Source organism: Molossus molossus, unplaced genomic scaffold (assembly GCF_014108415.1).
Source record: "Molossus molossus isolate mMolMol1 unplaced genomic scaffold, mMolMol1.p scaffold_m16_p_1, whole genome shotgun sequence".
Lineage (NCBI taxonomy): Eukaryota > Metazoa > Chordata > Mammalia > Chiroptera > Molossidae > Molossus > Molossus molossus.
In genome coordinates, this window is record NW_023425344.1 from 102259988 (window position 1) to 102280070 (window position 20083).

General features: G+C 42.2%; 1 protein-coding gene across 1 annotated transcript in view; it reads right to left on the reverse strand.

The window, feature by feature from the left end:
* The window catches only part of GAD2 (glutamate decarboxylase 2), a 77600-nt gene that overhangs the window by 45679 nt on the left and 11838 nt on the right, over positions 1 to 20083 (reverse strand). The window contains 2 exon segments of the mRNA XM_036269338.1: positions 8269 to 8348; positions 19836 to 19951. Coding sequence (XP_036125231.1) covers positions 8269 to 8348; positions 19836 to 19951 — 196 coding nt within the window.

Genomic DNA, 20083 nt, shown 5'->3' on the forward strand with positions numbered 1-20083 from the left:
GACAAGATGGATGAACCTTGAGGACATTAGGCCAAATGGAATAAGTCACTCACAAAAAGAGTGAGACACCTAGAGCAAGTTCACAGAGACAGAAAGCAGAATGGTGGGCACACAGGGCTGGGCAAGGGGAAATGGGGAGCTGTTTAATTCAGTCTTCCAAGATGAAAAGAGTTTTGAAGATGGATAGTTATGATGGTTGGCCAACAATATGAATGCACTGGATATCACTGAACTGTACACTAAAAAATGGTTAGGATGGTAAATTTAGTTATATGTATTTTAGCTAATAAAAAAATTGGAAAGAGAGAAGAAGGGACGATTAACTGTTGAACACTAGGAGCTCTCAGCTGCGTCCATGCCCAGATTCTTCATTCACCAGCTATGTGACCTTGGACATGTCTTGCCTCTGCAGGGTTATGAGTGAAATGGAGAAAGGAGAATTTACCATATTGTAGGGCTGTTATATATATAGAAACACTTGACCAACCATGTCAACACCAGGTAAATGTGAGGAAATATAATTTTTTGTATCTCCAATGAAATTAATTAATTAGACTGATTTTGTAAAGAGCCTAAGACTGTGTCTAACTTATAATAAATTAAATAAGTGTCAGCTGTTGTTACTTTATAATCCTTCCCCATTCTGGACAAAGGAAGCACATGCACCACCAGCACCTTTGAGTTCTCTGCGTCCAAACCCACAGGAACAATGACACCCAGAGGGCTCACTACAGCCCTGCTCGATAGTAACTGATTCAGGGTCTCTGTGAAGTTTAGCCTGTTACAGTGCACTCAACCGTTCCCCAAGGGCCTGAACGAGTTAATTAGCTTCCCTGATTGCCTTCTGGCACTGACCACAATTCAGCTAATTTTATGAAACAGCATAATGAGCCCAGATTATTATACTTTCAATTGTTTATATCAATTGCATAATAAAGTGAGGTACTTTACTAGCACAGAGAAATGCACTCTAGCTATAATTTATACAGCTAAGTGGTGTGTTAAAAGAAAAAACTAAAATGTATACAAAAGCATAAGCAGTTAATTTGGGGGTAAGAAAGTATTAATCAAAGTAGCTGACAGAACTGTTGTGTTCCACGTGAGCTAGGAAGGGCAATGACTCCTCTAGTCCTGCGCCAACCAGGAGTGATGTGTCTTGGTCAGATTTACTTTGTGTAAGGTTTTACAGCAATTGACTAATAATTTAGATAATTTAAAGGAAACTGAAGGGAGGAGTAGAGATCAAAAAACAGAAGAGAGAGGAGAGAGAATAGTAGAGAATAGAGAGAATTAATTTCCACAGGTACCTATGAGTCCATACTTATTATAAGTAGAGAAACGAGAGAGAGAAAGAGAGAGAGAGAGAACTAATAATAAATGTAGAAGGAATGGTGGAGTTAGAAAATCACTGTTTTGCAAACACCATAATAGGTAAGAATCATCAGCTTTGGGTGGTGTGGCTCAGTGGTTGGAATATCAGCCCACGTTCCAAAGGGTCGAGGGTTCAATTCCCAGTCAAAGGCACATACTTGGGTTGCGGGTTTGATTCCCAGCCCTGGTTAGGGCAGGTGCAGAGGGAGGAGGCAATGAATCGATGTGTCTCTCACATTGATGTCTCTGTCTCTCTCACTCTCCCCTCCTTCCCTTCTACTTGCTCTAAAAATCAATGGAAAAAATATCCTTGGGTGAGGATTAAGAGCAACAAAAAAATCATCAATGAATGCTAAATTAGTGAGTGAACGTTTCAGGAGGATCAGAATATGTACAGTCTAAAAGTATCCCCTGTGAGATACTTATTAACTACAAAAAAGCGAATAGTCATTTTCCAGTGGAGAAGCCTGGCAGACACCACCGTAACATAATGGTCAAAGCTGACATTACTGATGATGTGACAAACCTCCTGATGAGGTGCACTCGAGAAAGACAAGCATCACCTCCCTGGAATTCCTGTCCCCAGTGCATCACCTGAACCTAATCATGACCAAATGCCAGACAAACCCAGATTAAGAAATATTTTACAAAAGAAATGGTCTGTCATCTTAAAAAATATCAATGTCATGAAAGACAAAGGAAGGCTGAGGAATGTTCCTGATTAAAGGAGGCTCAAGAGACATGACAATTAAGTGCAATGTGTCATCCTGGACCCAGAACATTATTGGGACAATTAGTGAAATTTGAATAAAGTGTATACATTGAATTATAGTCTTGTGTCAATATCAAATTTCCTGATTTTGCTCATGTACTGTGATTATGTAAATGCATATCCTTATTCTTAGGAAATATATACTGAAGTTTTAAGGGGTAAAGGGGCATGATATCTGCAAGGAATTTTCAAATGGTTCAGAAAAAATTATATCTATACTATACATATAATTTACATATGTACTATTGTAATCTTCATTACATCTGATGTGCAATACTGAATTCGACGGAGAGAAAGAGAATGACATTTGTATGTCCTGTTTGGAGAGGTGTCTATTCAGCTCCTCTGCCCATTTTTTAATTGGGTTCTTTGTCTTCCTTTTGTTGAGTTGTATGAGCACTCTATGTATATTGGAAATTAACCCCTTATCTGATACATCATTGGCAATGCAATGGACATGGACAACTAAGCCTGGGATGGGGCGGGGGTGGGGTGGGGAGGGGGGTGCCAATGGGTAAAAAAGGTAAAATATCTGTAACAAAAACATAAATAAAAAATTTATATAAAAAAAAAAAGAAAGAAAGAAAGAGAATGACAAAGCAACTGTGTTAGAATGTTAACCACCGGTGAATTTGGGAGCAGGGAATATGAAAGATTTTGTTACTAGTCAGGCAATTTCTCTTTAAGTTTGAAATTATTTACAAAAATACAAAGTAAAATTTTTTTTTTTCAAAAAGCTGGATGAATTAATGTCCAAGAACCTTTCCAACTCTAAGGGTTTCTGAATTGAAATCCATTGGCGGCTTGTTGTACAGTGTGAGCCCAGGGCTTGGTCCCTCCTCCCGTCCTCCCAAAGCCTTCCCTCTGCGTCCCATCAGCATTGCTGTTGTTTTCTTCACCCTTGTTTCCTTCCAATTTTATAATGTGAAATAACTTCAGAGTCCTTGTGAGCTCCTCAGAGAAAGATCCTACACAATTTTAGCAAAAGGAAAAGGAACTCACAAGGGGAATAAACCCTCTACTATCTGTTTTATCCTTTTTTTCATGTAATCCACATTTCCTCTCTAGCAGGTCCTTCCTCTCACACTTCAATATGCCGTAAGCCCCTCTCCTTAAAAACAAGACCAAAAGCCATCCTGGACTCAACCTCTCCTCCACCTCCTGCCCGACTCTTCCCTCCATGCTCAGTTCTCTGTACTTTCTCCTTTCCTCTTCCTCCTCCAACCCACTGCACATTGCCTTTGACCCTCACCCCTCCACTGAAGCTGCTTTTACCCAACTCACCAGTTACTTCCTTACAAGCAAACCAACGGACAGTTGTGGACCCTCATTTCATCGACTGGTAGCATTTGATACCATTAACCACTCCTTTCAGAAACACTTTCATGGCCCCAGTTCCTGATTCTCCTCCAACAACTCTAGCCGCTCTTTCTCAACCTCTGTAGCAGGTTCCTCTGACATGAGCATGCTCCTGAGTTCTTTCCCAGGCCCACTCCCCTGCTCAAAATCCTTCAGTGATGTGCCACGTCTTCAGCCTAAAGTCCAAACAGCTTAACATGGCTTATAAGGTTCTTCATGACAAGGACATTCTGACCACTTCCCCCAGCACTTCTTAGACAAGTCAACTTCCCTCACATCCATGGCTTAGAGTGTGCATGGCCTCCACTTGTGTCTGCCTTCTGCACACCAGACTAAGTTGTGCAGCCTCTGGGACTATGTCCACCGTGTCTACCACTATGTGTCCAACCACGGCCACTGCTTACAGCCAAAGATAGTTCACAGGGCTGTCACTTCCATCAGGTGGGAACTTCCTATTCTTCCAAATCATCATCCATGGGATAGAAGTTTTCTCTCCTCGTTCCTATCTGAATGTCTGGGAAATATCTTTTTGGTTAGTGGCCTCATCCAATTCTGAAATATCACTCAGTTTTCTTCCACAAATACTTATTTTCCTCTAGATTCTAACTTAGACTTTTCTTCTCTATCCTTAGATACATTAATGCATCATTACTTTAGATTTCATTAATTCAAATTTTGCAAATATTAGACCCAATGACACTTGTATACAAGTCCATTAATCCCATCACTAGGAATATTCAACTTTTTGCTGAAAAGGTAATGGAACTCTTAAATTACAATCTAGGAAAATAAGGTTTCATGTAACACATTTTCCTCTTTTGAACTTAATAATTAGTTTTTACAAAATCAATACTGTTTTAGTTACGATACTTCCATTAAAATGTAAAGTATGGTGAACTGAGGTTTTCCATTACCCTATCTTATTTTACTTGTTAGAGTATACATAATACAATGAAAATGGTCCTTTTTTACTAGGATATTTGCCTTCCATTGCGAACTTCTTACTAAGTCAAATGTCTGCAGGACAAGATAAAACCTGTCACGCAGTCACTGATAGGCATGTGTAGAGCTGGAAAGAGTAGCCCTGAGGAGAGAAAGCCTCGGGGCGCAGGTCCAGGCTCATGTTTTGCAAAGTCTGGCTGAGCTCTGTAAGGCACACCAGGAGGAACAAGAGTGTCGGCGTGCACTGTGTCAGCCGCGACTGGGCTTCTGACCTGCACACCTGACTTTCCTGGGGACTTGATGACAAACACAAAACGGCTGAGAGAGTGTTTTACAGATTCTCACAGGGATGCTGGCTACGTGGACTATTCAAGTCCTCCTCCTGGCCCCAAAGAATTCAATTTCACTTAATCCATTAAACCAGGCTCTCAATCTTAAACTCATGCTATACAGATGGTGTGACTTATTAGAATTAAAGACTACCTGTAGCTAAAAACATGGCTTTAATTTTATTTTCCAAAATGTTCTCATACAATACTGCTCGGAGTAAATTCATGAAACCTTTTGAAAGGCAATTTGGCCTGATGCATCACTTTACTTAAGAATGTTCATATAGTTTAAGTTAGCAATTATACAAAGAAATGACCATAGATGGAGAAGCCCAGGGCACATAAAAAAAGGTTGTTTAGAACAGCAACACCAGAAATAGGGAAATATTTTGTGCTTGCTGTGTTCTACATATCACTTTTAGCGTTTCACATTTGTCAATGCATTTAATCTGCACAACAACTCTAGGAAGAGGTGCCATTACTTTTTCCTTTTCTAGATAAGGAAGCAGGCGTGGAGAGGCATTTGTCCCAGCTGGTGCTACAGCTGAGGTTTATTTAAACAGCCCAGCTCCCGAGCCAGTCCTTCAAATACTATCATGTTTTCTGACAGGCACACCTCAAAAATCATGTAGTTGAGTTGTTGTGTTTGTAATAATGTAGAAAAATACTTACGTTATATCTAGTTAGAAAAACAACTATAATCACAAATGTAAATATACACAAAAGAGAGAGAAGAAAAAGAATAAACCTCTATGCTTACAAAGATATTCAAAGGTTTAGACATCAATGTGATGATGTTTGGGTGGTAGAATTATGATTTTTTAAAAATATGTTTTTATTGATTTTTTTTTAGAGAGAGGAAGGAAGAGATAAAAACATCAATGTGAGAAACATTGTTTGGCCGCCTCCTGCACACCCTCTACTGGGGATTAAGCCTGCAACCCAGGCATGTGCCCTGATCCGGAATTGAACCTGAACCTCTCAGTCCATGGGACAATGCTCAATCCACCAAGCCACACTGGCAGAGCTCTATAATTTTCTATTTTTTAAAAAGTAAGCATATATTGCTTTTTAAATGGTAAAAATGTTTCCTGGCCCTGGCTGGTTTTTGCTCAGTGGTTAGACATCGGCCCGAGGACCAGTGAGTCTCGGGTTTCATTCTGGTCAAGGGCACGTACCTCGGTTGCAGTGGAGATGTGTGGGAGGCAGCCAGTCAACGTGTCTCTCACATTGATGTTTCTCTCTCTCTCCCTCCCTCCTACTCCATCTGAAGATAATAGAAAAGTATCGTTGGGTGAGGATTAAAAACACAAATGTTTTCTGCTCCCACTCACATATCCCTCCACTTCCCTCCCCCTTGCTTCACTTCATACATCTGCTGCAAGATTTTTCTCCTAGTCCTTACTTCTCCCAACTTTTATTTCTTATGCTTTTTTCTCTTTCCTTTTTTTCCTTCTGTGTTGTCCTTGTTGCTCCCTGGCCCCCTCCCCATTCCACAGGCCCCTGAGCAAAGGAGACAAAGCCCCTGGCCCTGCTGGTGGTGAATGACAGACACCTTTTGGTCTCTGTCCCTGTACCCTGTCTGTGGCGCCTTCCCTGCAGCACTTTGCTTTGCCCTCATCCCCTTCCTTCTCCCAGGCCTGCAGTTCTCTCTGGAGTGTGACTGCCTCCAGTCACAGGTCCTCAGGTCGCCTTTCGCTCTCATGAATACCTGGCTGGCAGGCTTGGTGGACTCATCCCAAGGGCATTTCCATGTGCACAGCCTGATTTTCACAGGTGCCGTAGGGACGGGGTTCAAGGCCCCTCTGTTCCCCCAGGTCATCTAGCCTCTGAGTGAGATTCAACTCAAGAGAACCTAGTAGTTAAGCTAAGAAGGAAAACTGACTAGATTGGTAAAATAGGGCCTGTCAGACACTTTTTCCCTGAATTCCAGGTTCGTTGCTTATAACCATTTGGCTACAGATTAAGAAAGATTTTTGTTATTTAAAATTTTATCCCCAGTTAGCAATTTTTGTGTGTGCCAGTTTTCCCCTCGAGTCTTAATTCTCAAATATCGGATAGTGAGGGACACTGGTAGCCTTCAAAATATAAGGCGATTCCTGTTCAAAACGTGTTCGCCTCACTCCAGTCCTCATCATTTCACACCCTTCGTCCTGCTAGTCACTGACCAGCCTCTCCTCCTCCTTGCTTCCTGCAGGGGTTCTCATTCACGCCCTTCGAAAACAAAAAAGCTTTCAAGTTACCTGGTCTCCAGATTCATCAAGTTAAAATGCTAAGTATAGCTCCCCAACCCCGGCCCCAAAAAAGGAAAAATAAACATCACCTTTTTCCCCTCATTATAAAAGTAATGTGTGTTCCTTGCAAACAAACAAATTCAGACAATATATAAAAGTGTGAACAAGAAAGTGGCAATCTCTTGTAATTTTATCTTCCAGAGGGAGATATGGTTATTAATCCGCTTGGCTTTTCGAGCTATCAAAATCCCACATGGCCAAATATATCTGCCACGGCTGTCTCCTTCCTCTCCTCGAGGCCCACACGTGCACTGCCACTTCCGTGGCTCTCTCTGCTGGTGGAGTTCAATTTTCAGCAATTGCCCCCACCCATCCAACTCATCTCCAATTTTTAAAAATCCAGCTCAAGCTTTTCCTGATGCATGAAGCCTTTCAAGGCTTACCAATGTATAGAATATATACTCTGGGCCACACAATTCAACCATATAAATGTCTTTTTGGATGCTACTCTTTCTCTCCACTTCGTTCATATACTGTCAGGACCCTGGGATTGTGCCTTATCTTTTTCTAGAGCTTAGTGGTATGGGAGGCAATCATGAATGTCTGTCTAATAAATTCATACAAATAAATAAGTGGTTAATTGAGTGGCTTCCTTTTAAGTTAGTGAAATTCCTTACTCAATGCATTAAATTTTTTATAGGTTCCAAGCTTACAGGGCCTGTGATAATTTACATGAATATCCTGAAAATGTTATTAAATGTCCCCCACACCTTGTCACAGAGACCTGTGAAGATATGGGTGTCGATGAAAACAGGGATTCTCCTTTGGCTCCAGTACAAAGCTGATGAGTTGCTGGGGTATTATTTACTCCCTACTCACTAAAAAGCACCCCTTCTATAATTACTCCATCAAGTTCACACCATCCTTGGTGCCCAGAATGATGACATCACCATAAATCAGTGATCAAGCTCCTGGTGTTGCTTAAGTGGCCAGCTGATGAATGTCCCTGGGCATCATCTTGGTGCAGAATATTCTGATAGATTTAACAAAGGTTCTGATTCAGTCAAGGGCCATGGAAGGCTCCATGGCATCGAGGGACACTGTCCGGCAACTCCAAGCAAGAGCCCATGTGAAAAAGAAAGTGAATGGCAGTGACCAGGATGGAGGCAGGTTTGCTTCCCCACAGTCATCACCTGTTTTTACACTGTATGTGTGGAATTAGCAAATTGCTAACCAATAAGAGTTGTGTATTCATGCTCACCTCTCATCACATTTAATCAGAATCACGCTGTCTGTTCCAATGCCCAAGGCTGCAGCTCCCTTCTTGAGAGAAAAATGACTCTGTAAAAAAGGCACATTTATAATTAGTTGCATATAAACTCAAGATCCACTCCCTTAGCTATTATTTTTTCTTTTCTCCTATTTCTCATCTGTCCCTCCAAAGCCTGGATTGCTGAGAGAAGAAGGCATCCTACACTTGGGCTTTAAAAAAGATTGTGGTGAAATATACATACATACAATTTACATACATAACATATAATTTACCATCTTATTGCTGTGCAACCATCACCACCATCCATCTCCAGAACTCTTTTCATCTTGCACAACGGAAACTCTGTACCCATAAAACAACTGCTCCTCATGCCTCCCTCTCCACAGCCCTTGGTGACCACCATTCTACTTTCTGTTTCCATGAACCTGACTATTCTAGGAACCTCATATAGGTGGAACTATACACCCTTTGTCCTTTTGTGAGTGGCTTATTTCACTGAGCATAATGTCCTCCAGGTTCACCCATGTTGTAGCTTATGTCAGAATTTCCTTCATTTTCATGCATATTGTTGTTTCATATATGTTGTATGCATATTCATTGTATGCATACAACATGTTTTGTTTTTCCATTCGTCCATCAGTAAACACTTGGGTAACTACTACCTTTGGCCATGAGGATAATGGTATTCTGAGCATAGGTGTACAGATATCTCTTAGAGCCCTACTTTTAATTCTTTTGGGTATACTCAGAAGTGAATTGCTGAATCATGTGGCAATTATTTTTTTTTTTTTTGAGGAATTGTCATTCTGCTTTTCACAGCAGCTGCACCATTTCCCACTCCCACAGCGCTACCCAGTGGTTCTCTACATCCTGTCAACAGTTATATTCTGCTTTTTTGAGAATAGTTATTTTGATGGGTGTGGAGTGATACCTCATTATGGATTTGTTTTGCATTCCCCAATGATTATTGACATTGAGCAAATGTTCATGTGCTTATTGGCCATTTGTACATCTTCTTTGGAGAACTGTCTATACAAGTCCTTTGCCCATTTTTGAATAGGTTTTTTGTTTGTTTGCTTGCTTGTTTGTTGTTGTTGTTGAATTCACTTGGACTTTTAACTAAAAATAATATGATCTTGGAAGGTGTAAAAGGACCTGTGACCCCAACACACGGTAATTCAAGCCAATTTTATACACAGGGAGTAAGAACACATCAACTGCCTCCAACAGCAGTGTATATATGGCTCCCCCCAAACTTATATTTTGCTGCCAAGAGATTACACTCAATTTCTTTCAAGTTCGGTATAATTGTGTGCACCCAAGTAAGAGGAGAGATTGGCTTTAAATTCAGCACTTTTTGTCCCAGGCCTATTGAAGGGGCTATTTGTTGTGCAGGTGACTGCCCAGCCTGGGGTGGGCTCAGGAAGGAGGCATTGGTTCCTGGTTTGGGCAAAACATTGACAAGGAGCCGCTACATCTTGGTTATTGATTCCGGATAGGAATCTGAATCTCAGTGGCTGGATCACTGTGCAATTCAGAAAGCTGAGAGAGGCTAACCTAAGCCCAGCTGTACTGCATCTGCTCAGCAGCCTCTTACTATTAACTACAGATCATTAAGCTGTCCAAAAGGGGAGCTCTTGCCTCAATTTACATCTCAAAAGGGCTGCTGACTGGAATTTTAAGTTACGGTTCCTGAGTACACTCTCTTTGAATGCCCACTTTGATTTATTTGAATTATTAAATATGCAGCATAAGAACTGCCACATACTCTTATTTTAGGGTGTGTGTCTCATAAGCAAGAGGAAATCACATTTAAAACAACAGCACATCATGGAAACCGGTAAACGAGGCACTGAACAGAGGTGTTTAAAAAACCCAGTGTAGCTCAGAAGTAATGAGAAAGGGCCATTAGCCTCATTTTATAACCTCGGAAAGACAACGTGCACATTTGTTACCAAGATACCTGGAAAGTAGGAAAGAAAGCTTAATTGGGTTTGTAAAGATGTATGTCTTCCCCACTAAAAACAAAACAAAACAGTGCCCTCTCTTGCTTATTTAGTAGATCCCTGGGCCACTGAGAAAAGGAGAAAACGGCGCTAAGTCCCCTGACAGGAGGGCACAGAACACAGGAAAACAGCTGCCCCACTGAGCAAGCACAAGTTACTCAAATTAGGCCCCTCAGTGAATGAGCTTGTAAGCACTAAACTGCCAAATGGCAAATTGGGGATAAGTAAGAGATCTGGTGCACCTGGTCAATGAGAGGAAGTCGTTCTGCCTGTTTTTTAATGAGAAAGAATAGGGATCTCAAATGAGGAGCAATTAAGCAGGAAAATTGATCACTATACCAAATGCCACACACTTAGACAAACACGTGCCCGAGCAGAAAGCTTAAAGAGGGAGAACCTGGGTGATATGAGGCATGAAAGAGAAAATCAGATACCGAACACTGTTTATATTTTCAGGAAAGGGAGCAGGGAAATAGCTAAATGTTGTCCACAAATAGCAAGGGACATAAAGAGGAAGGACTTAGAGAGAGAAAAAAACACGGCCAAGGCGGAAGAAACAGCGAAGCCAGCTTAAATGTCTCATCTCTCTGCGCTGATGAAAAATCATTTTTAATCCTTAGCACCATGTTTCACGGAACCATTGTTGATAAACCAGAGCACACTAGCTTCCTGGATGGTCAGGAGTCTGCGAACCAACTGTCTAGAGAGAGCTCAGAGAACGCGTGGTCACGAGCAGAGGCCATGAGACATGTGGCAAGGGTGGCCTTTATGTCTGAAGGGCCGTGCCGAGGCAGGAGTAGAGGAATAGCTCTGGGTGGCTACAGAAAGCAAAACTATGAACAAAATTTAGAAGCTCTAAGGATTCAGAGGTGTCCCTTAAATCATCAAGACTGTTATAGTAATTAATAGAATAGCTGGGGAATGAGCTAATGAATGTCCCTCTTGCCTCCCCAACCCTGATTTTGTAAGTAAAATGTAAGCAGGCTTTCTGGGTTTGAGTGGGATGAAACTGTCCAAAGTAAGAATATGTGAAAAGGAGAGCATGAGCTCTGCCATTTCTTAAATATGTTTGTATTGATTTTTTTTTTTTTTTTTAGAGAGAGAGGGAAGGAGAGAAACATCAATGTGAGAGAGATACATCAATCAGCTGCCTCCTGCACGCTCCCGACTGGGGACCGTACTGGACCTCTGGGGCCACAGGACGATGCTCAATCCACTGAGCCACACCGGCCTGGTGAGCTCTGCCATTTTATCCAGCCTTGGGACTGTGGGGTGCAATCAGCTCCTTCCTTCTTTAATGGGCACAGTAAATCTTACCTGTCTTTAGGGATGGTGGGAGAGTAAGGGAACTGGTAGAAAGTTCTGAGACAAACCACTTCAGTCTCTGGACATGCTAGTATCTCTTCCTATGTATAATTTAGATAAGCAGTGGGAAGTTGCATTAATTCTTTCAAGCCATTGTTAGTCACATCCAGATATTTAACAGAGGCTCAGATTCAACTGCTTAGCGGACCACTTTAGGGAAATCCTCGTCTAGGCTTGGGGAACATAAAGGTTATTAAGACAGCCCTCAGTACCTAGTTACCTTTATCCTCCACCCCCTCCCTACCTTGTGTCCTACTTCCCCTCCTCTCACTCACTCTACCTGGTGGTACTGGCTTTCCTGGTCTTCTGTGAGCTTGCCAAACTTGTTCTCACCTATGGGCCTTTTTATTTGCTGTTCCATTTCTTGAAAAATCCTTCCCCAGATATGGAAATGGCTCTCTCCCTCATTCCATGTAGGTCTCTGCTACGTATCACCTCTACAGAGACCTTCTATGACCATCCTAGAATAGCCCATTCTCTTGTCACCACGTGACGTTACATATTCATTAGTTTACCCACTATTTGTGCCCAAATAGAACACAGGCTACATGAGGGCAAAACTTTGTTGTAGTGTATGGTTAATAAGTATTTGTTGAGTTGGAACACATGCTCAGAGAACAAATCCAGGGAAATATCCACTATTTATTTCCATAAGTCTCTGACCACAAGTCCCAATGTTGAGAAGTAGTTTTGGTGACTGGGGCTACACAATGGTGGGCCAAATGGACCTCAATGCCTTTAATCTAAGGCCCATTCTGAAGCAAGTCCGGAGGTCTTCTTATACCCACCCCAGAAAGCCTAAGGTGGATCTTTCCCAGGCAGGAAACAGCTGTAGGTCCTTCTAAACAGACCAGCTGCTGGGGGAAGAAAGAAGCAACCAGAATTTCAAATAAAGAAAAGAGAAAGGATACACTAGGTTGGAGATCTCAGCTCTTAACTCTTCTGACATTCTATCAAAAGCTCTACCTTTTATCTCTAAGGTCTGTCAACTGTCCTTGGACTTGATTCTTTTATGCCAACACTCTCCCCTTTGTGGATGCAGTGAATGGAGTCTGTGTGGAGGAACACTGAGCCCAGCTGAAAGGATTACACATCATCATACATCCAGAATCCCCAACAAGTAAATCCTGAAGTTCAAACTATGAATGAACTAGAATCTTCTGCTTTGGCTCCTTCTCTGTGTCGCACCCTCGTCCTCCCCTCAGCGATTGCAGGACCAACAGTCTCCCCTCGTCCATCAGCTTCTCAGTACCCCTCTCACACACCCATTGGTTTGCCTCCCACCCATCCTGAGATTTAAGGGAAACGGTAGGTCCATTTGTCAGAGAGACTGGTTGCCCTTGTTCTTACTTCTGTTCCTCAGATGGCCTAAAAGAGCTTTCTGCTTTCTAAAGCATCTGATTTACAAAGAAGCTGGTACTCCGTGAGACCGCCTCATCAATTTCTATTATGATTTGGAGGGGAGCGGATTACCCAGCCATGTTCCTAGAGACACTCTGTGAGTCAGAGGTGATCTGGATGTTCACACAAAGCATTTCTGTGAAGCTGCTACCTTATTATTCACACTCAGTTCTATAATTTAAAGTTATCCCATTGTGAGCTTGTGCCCAAACTGTCTGTTAAAAGGTCCTGGTGTGTCCTAGGCTTAAGCTGACATAAAACATGAACACCAGCATGAAATATGTCACATTGATCACCCAATGGAAAGCAATTATTTCCATGATTTTAGGATCCTGAGAATAGAGAAATAAAAATGTCTATGGAAAGAGGTCATTTGAGACAAAATGACCTGAGTTGGACACCTGGCTTTATTTAGGCAAGTTACTTTCTCATTCTGAGCCACCATTTGCTCAGCGGCAGTGATGGATTCCTCTTTCAGTAGAGCTGGTGTGATACGTGTAGCTACGAAATGTGAAGTGTCTGTGGATCACCTGGCATCCACAAGTGTGTCCCTTCTTACTCTCCTACCCTCCTACCTACTGAGAAGCTGCCCTCAGGTCTCCCTCGAGCAGAATTTTGAAATCCTCAGACAAAATTAATGTGAATTTACTTTGTGTCTTATACTAAGCATATGCCATGTAGAAGTATGTAGGGAAATCTCAAAATCATACAAGTAATAATAGCATTTCTAAAGTCTCTTAAGGCTATGAATCCTTGAGTATTGTTCTGGTATTTCGGGAGGGAGGCCATATCTATCATAAGGCAATAATTTGCCACTCAAAATGTCCCCAGACATGTGACTGCTCTCCTTGCTGCCTCCAACTAGCCTCCTGGATGGGCTCAACTCTTTCCCATGTGGGCACCAGTAGGGGCTGGTTAGAATAGTAATGTTGGCAGCCTTTCGTGGAGTACTTACCGAAGGCCAGGCACTGTGCTCTACCCCTTGACATGTATTATCTCACTTCATCCTCTCAACAACTATGTGAGCTGGGTATTATAATTCCCATTTTACAGACAAGGAAGAAATAAAGTAGCTAATTTGAGGTCATATCCTGGAAGGTGGCAGAACAGGGTCTGCCGTCATTTCTAGTCACTTCCAAAGCTTACGGGCTTTACCCACTAACCTGAAGAAAAATAACTCTATCCAGTTACTGCAGATCTGGCACTCAGAACAAAGGAGTTAGTCACCCAATGTGGAATGTGGTTTCAGGGGCACTGGGAGAGGGGACCATCCCCTTCATGTCCTTCCCTTCTCCCCGAGTACAAAATGTGCCCCTTGAGAGCAGGCACTGGGTCTGTTCTGTAAAGCCTGGTACACAGCATCATTGAGCGAAGGAATAAAGAAAATGTCTCACTGACCAGTGCCTGGACTTGTACCTTGTTGCCTTATTACTTTGTCTTCTGTTGCAATGGGAACACCTGCAGGAGGGGAAACACTTAGGTTTCACAATCATTTCCATGACTCTCAGGTTCTTTCCTGAGAGCAGGTTTTGATGGGATCGGGTGGAGGAGAAGGATAACACAGCAGTGATCAGGGCCCTGAAGTGAAAAGGAGGCAGAGCAGGGGGTGCCAACGGTGGACTGAATTTGACTCACAATTCCACTTATTGCAAGTTCTGGCAGGCTAAGTTACTGTCTACTGGGAATAATTACAAGGGAGCTGTCTTTTTTCCAAGCTGACTAGATTGCAGTTAGTTAGTTGTTGTTGTTTTTTTTTTTTTTTCATCAAAGATACCTATTTTTGTAATTGAAACCCTTCCAAATAGTGTCAATATGTGGAAAACATATTTCCAAAGCAAATATGAAAATCAGCTCCCCAAAGAAGTGGGCTGAGGCCATGGGGGGTCTTGAGAACATTGATGACTGGCCCCAGGTGACGTCGACATGAGCTGGGTTTGGCCTGTGAAGAGCTGAGTGAGTTAGTTATGGTGATTGGCCTGAAAGATCTCAGTATCTGTTTTGATTATGAAGAATATTTTTCCTGGGTGTAATTATGCCATTTCATTGAAGCTATTTCTGGAAGAACTTGTGTCACATGAGGAAATAAGAGGAATTTGGAATTAAGCTCATGGTTGGAACTTCCAAAGGATAGAGAGAGAGAGACAGATAGGTGAATTATTGCATTGCGATCTTAGCTTCTCTCTGAATCTATTTTCAATAAAGGACCTAAAACTCAAATTTTGCCAAGTTTTCTATCACTGAAGATTTTTGAAGGTGATGAGATTCCAGCAAGGGATGAGTATAGAACCAGATAATCTCTGAGATCCTTTCCAATTCTGAGACTTTGTGATTCTATATTTTGAAGAAAAGTAATCTTGGCACTCTTCACTCAGACTTCCATGCTTTCTCTTGTTTCAGCTCAGTGATTTATTTACTTCTAATGTTCTTCACAGCAGTAGTGTTTGTTTAATTTAGCCCTATTCAAAATTTCAAAAAAACAGCTTGATTTGAACAAACAGGATTTAGAAAGTTCTAAAGCTAAAGAAAGTTCTAATCTGTTTTGGTGGAAAGAAAAGAAATGGGTAGCTTTGGTGGAGAGAGAGAGAGAGAGAGAGAGAGAGAGAGAGAGAGAGAGAGAGAGAGAGGAGCCATTTAGAAAATAAAGGATGACCCTTCCCTTCTTAAATGTATGAAGTTTCTGATTGAATGATGGAAGATGACAGTTTCTCAATGCCATTGCCATCTCTATGGCTCCAAACAGGTCATTATTAACTCAGTGCTCAGAACAAAAGGACAGTAACTTGACCAAGTTCAATAGATCAGGAAATTATATTAGCACTAGAATAGCCGACACCAGGCAAACAGGATTTGAGAAAAGACACTACAGGTGGGTGTGGAGCAGCCAGCTAGAGAGTGCGTTCAGGTCACCCCGCCAGCAGTTGAAAGAGTAGTGTTGGGACCATTGGGAAACTGAGGCTCTAGATCTTACTCTGCCAGTGAATGGCTGTGATGCCTTGGGCAAGGCATCTTCCACCCCTGGGACTTGGTTTCTTCATCTATAAAACAAAGGGGTTTTGTTTTTGTTTGTTTTGTTTTGTTTTACGTTATCTCATATATATGTAGATTTCCTGTGTCCCAGGCACTGAGGTGAGTGTTCTATGAGGCTCTCATTTGATACCCCAAAAGTCGTGAGCCTGCACCATCCTTTCTCCCTGCACGTCAAGCTATTCAGGAAAGATATGTCTATGCAGACATAAATTGCTTGGCCTTGCCATGGCCGGTTTGGCTCAGTGGTTAGAGTGTGGGCCTGCGGTCCAGAGAGACCCGGGTTCGGTTCCCACTGAGGGCATGTACCTCAGTTGCAGTCTGTCCCTTTCATGTCGATGTTTCTCTCTCTCTCTTCTTCTCTCTCCCTCCTGCTCTATCTGAACAAAAACTGGGAAAATGTCCTCGGGTGAGGATTAAAAAAAAAAATTTTTGACATGGAGAAAAAGCATTTGAGACAAAACTTGGTAATTTTCTTTCTTTGGCCTGTGGAGATATATTTCTGGGGCTGGCGGAGACATAGGGACGATAAAATCTGGAAGGATTAGGGGAGCATATGGCTTGGCCTGAAGCTGGAAGGAGCTACACTAAATGACAAATGGGATGGAATGGCCCTGAGTATGAAGCCCAGTAGGAACTAGACATGGGGGGTCAAGTTACCTCTTAACCTGTAACTTCAATGATTTTTTTTTTAATTAAAAATGCTTTTAATGCTGACATTAGGCAGGAGCCCCCTCCTCCAACTTTGCCCACCTCCACCCTCCCCGGCCTCCTCCCTCCTTGGCCTTTAACAAATTGTTGTCTCATCTATCCAGAATGATTTGGATCAACTGTTCAAGGAGACATAAAAGTGCTTTCAATAAACGTTGAAAACCCCCTCCAGTTTTTCCAGTTAATCAGCAGGTTTTTTCTTTGGGGGAGCTAACAATTTAGCATCACCTTCACATTCAGAAAAAACTCTTGGTGGAAATTTGATTTGGGAAGGTAGAAAATGTTAAATCAATTGATGAACTGTGATCTACAAACCTTTGTTGCTGAACCTTTAAATCTGGTTTCTATGTTGGCAGTGGAGGCAGGGACTTCACTGGTCTGGGAGTCAGGAAACCCATTTACTCTTGGCTTTGTCTACATAGCTACTACAGCCTCTCCTTTATAAGACACTAATAACAATTTCTGTTCTGCCTGTACCACAAGATTGCCATGAGAATCAAATGAGCTAATGTGTATTGGAAGTGTGTCGGAAACAGTCAAATAGTTACCAGATATAAGGTATTATACATTAGGAAAACAGTTCATTTGTCAAAACTAAGCTTGCAGTTAGAACCAGTTGGGATTTTAGGGCAGGTTTATAATTCAAATGTTCTTTCATAATTATGTGTGTGGATAGAGATCCAAGAAAGAGGAAGGAGAATCAAATGGTTGTTGTATAACTGAATGACCTTTCTTTGGAAATAAAGTTTGCAATAGCAAGCAAATAAGCATAGTAAAATCATTGCCAGGCCACATGACCTGAGCTTTCTGAGCAAGGTTAAGTCAATTTCATGAAGCTTGAGCCCAAGAAACTCATGCAGAAACCAGAGAGCACAGAGCAGCTTGCTGGTCGACCAACCTCATTTCATATAATCAGCACAGAAGCCGAAAGAAAAAGATACCCAATATAAGACTAGCTGAAATTTTTGAGACTGAGAATATAGTAACATTTAACAACTATGTAGGGATCCAAATCCACTGCAGGGTTATTAGAAAAAAAACTGCATCATGTTTTTCTACCCACGGAGAAGCTGAGAAATGAAAATTATCTGATGATGGGCGTACTAGGTCTAGTAAAGTGAAAAATGCCTTCCTCCCCAAAGATGTCCATATCCTAATCCCTGAAACCTGGGGATATGTTACCTTCCATGGCAAAAGGGATCTTACAAATGTGATTAAATTAAGGTACTGAGATGGGACATTATCTTAGGCTATCTGGATAGACCCAAGTAATCACAAGGGTCCCTACAAGGGAAAGAGGAGATGGGAGAGTCAGAGCTAGAGAAGATCTGGTGATGAAAACAGAGGTCAGAGAGAGAGAGATCTGAAGATACTCCGTGCTTTGAAAGTGGAGAAGGGGGCCATGCATCACGGAAGGCAGGTGGCCTCTGGAAGCTGGAAAGGCAAGGAAAAGGGCTCTCCCCTACTGTCCCCAGAAGGAGCCCAACCCTGCCTCACCCCTGTTCGATTTTGAACTCTAAAACTGTAAGATAATAAGTCATATTGTTTTAAGCCACTAAGTTTATGGTAAACATGACTAAAAACAACATGCTAAAGATATTTTTTTAACATAAATCACTAGTTTCTTTTTAAAAGAATATGTTCTTTATTGATTTTTTTAGAGAGAGAGGAAAGGAGAGAGAGAAACATCAATGTAAGAGAGAAACATCAATCAGCTACCTCCTGCACGCCCCCTTCTGAGGATCGAGCCCGCAACCCTGGCATGTGCCCTGACAGGGAATCAAACTAGGACCTCTCAGGTCATGGGACGATGCTCAATCCCCTGAACCACACTGGCCGGCCCGAATCATTAGTTTTTTTTTGATCCCGTGGCTACTGCTGTGGTTATGAATTGTACACAATGGCTTGCAACCTGTACTTGCTCTCAGTTTCCTTGTTATAAACACACACACACACACACACACACACACACACACACACACACACACCTTAAAGCATATAAAGAAAAGTTCTGTAGTAGATCTGAGGCCCACTGTGATTCCTTGCTTCTCCTGACTGACATCTCTTTCAGGAGCTTCTAGTTTTCCTGTAGATCCCTTTCCTCCCTCCCCATTTCCTATTTCCCCCATCATCAAAGGGCTTCTTGATCTTTCAGACAGTTGTTTTCCAGACCCTAGGCTACTTTGAGGCAAGGTACTGACAGCAGTCTTAGGAATGCTACAGCACGTAATGTTTATCTTACACCTGAAGAACAGTCTCTCGTTCACTGCAGGGCCTGTGTGGTGGGAGAGTTCTGTACCAAGGTGTTGCTCACACAGCTGCAGGGCGGCTTTGGGCTCCTGTGCTGCTTTACCTTGGTATGTGACAGGAAGCTGTTAGCACAATTTACGTGAACAGGATGGACCTTGTTTCAACTCTGGGAAAGCCATGGAAAGAATATGACATACGATGCCCTGGCATTGAGGAAGGGAGACCCGAGCTCCCAGCATCCTGCCTGGCCAGCAGCTTCGTGGCAAGTAGGAGCCTCTGATTGGCTAAGACAGATCTGGCCCAGAGATGAGATATGACAGATCACTGTGCCATTTCCCTACAGTGATAAAACCTCTAGTGAAGTCTGCCAAAGGTTAACATTAAGGGGTTCAAGACACCATGAGAGTAGACCATCTGATCAGAATTTTTAAACACGAAGATTGTATCAGCAGGGTACTTTGGAATTTTGACTTATGTAGGCACAGCAGTATCAATAGTCTGAAGGAGATCATAGTCACTCTGTTTTCTCTCCTCCTACCTTTCCCCCAACACACAACAGTATTACTAAAAAGTGTAGGAACTGCAGGTAGAACATCCCACTTTCTCTTTGAGAATTTTCCTGAATTTCAAAGAGAAATTCAACCCATTGTACCACTCAGCATTTCTCTCCCTCATTCTTTTCCAAAATGTATCTTCTGGAAAGAGAACCTCTGGGGATAAAGCATTTTCAAACATCATTCCTTAAACCCGGGCTTTACGAAATACAACCTTAAACTTGGAAAGAACAGGAACACGTACATGCTCAGATGTGAAGGCAATGAGCCTGGGAACAGCGGCCATTCCTTGCTCCTTGACTTCTGGAAACATCTTGAAGCGTGCAATCAGCATGGCATACATGTTAGATATGGCACCACCTAGAGTGCACAGAACACAGTTACCGCTTCTAGTCGTTATCAACATCATTTCACATGCAAGCCACATTCCTACTTCCACTGCCCTAGGTCTTCCTCGGACACAGGAGGAGACCTTCGTATTGGCTCTCGAAA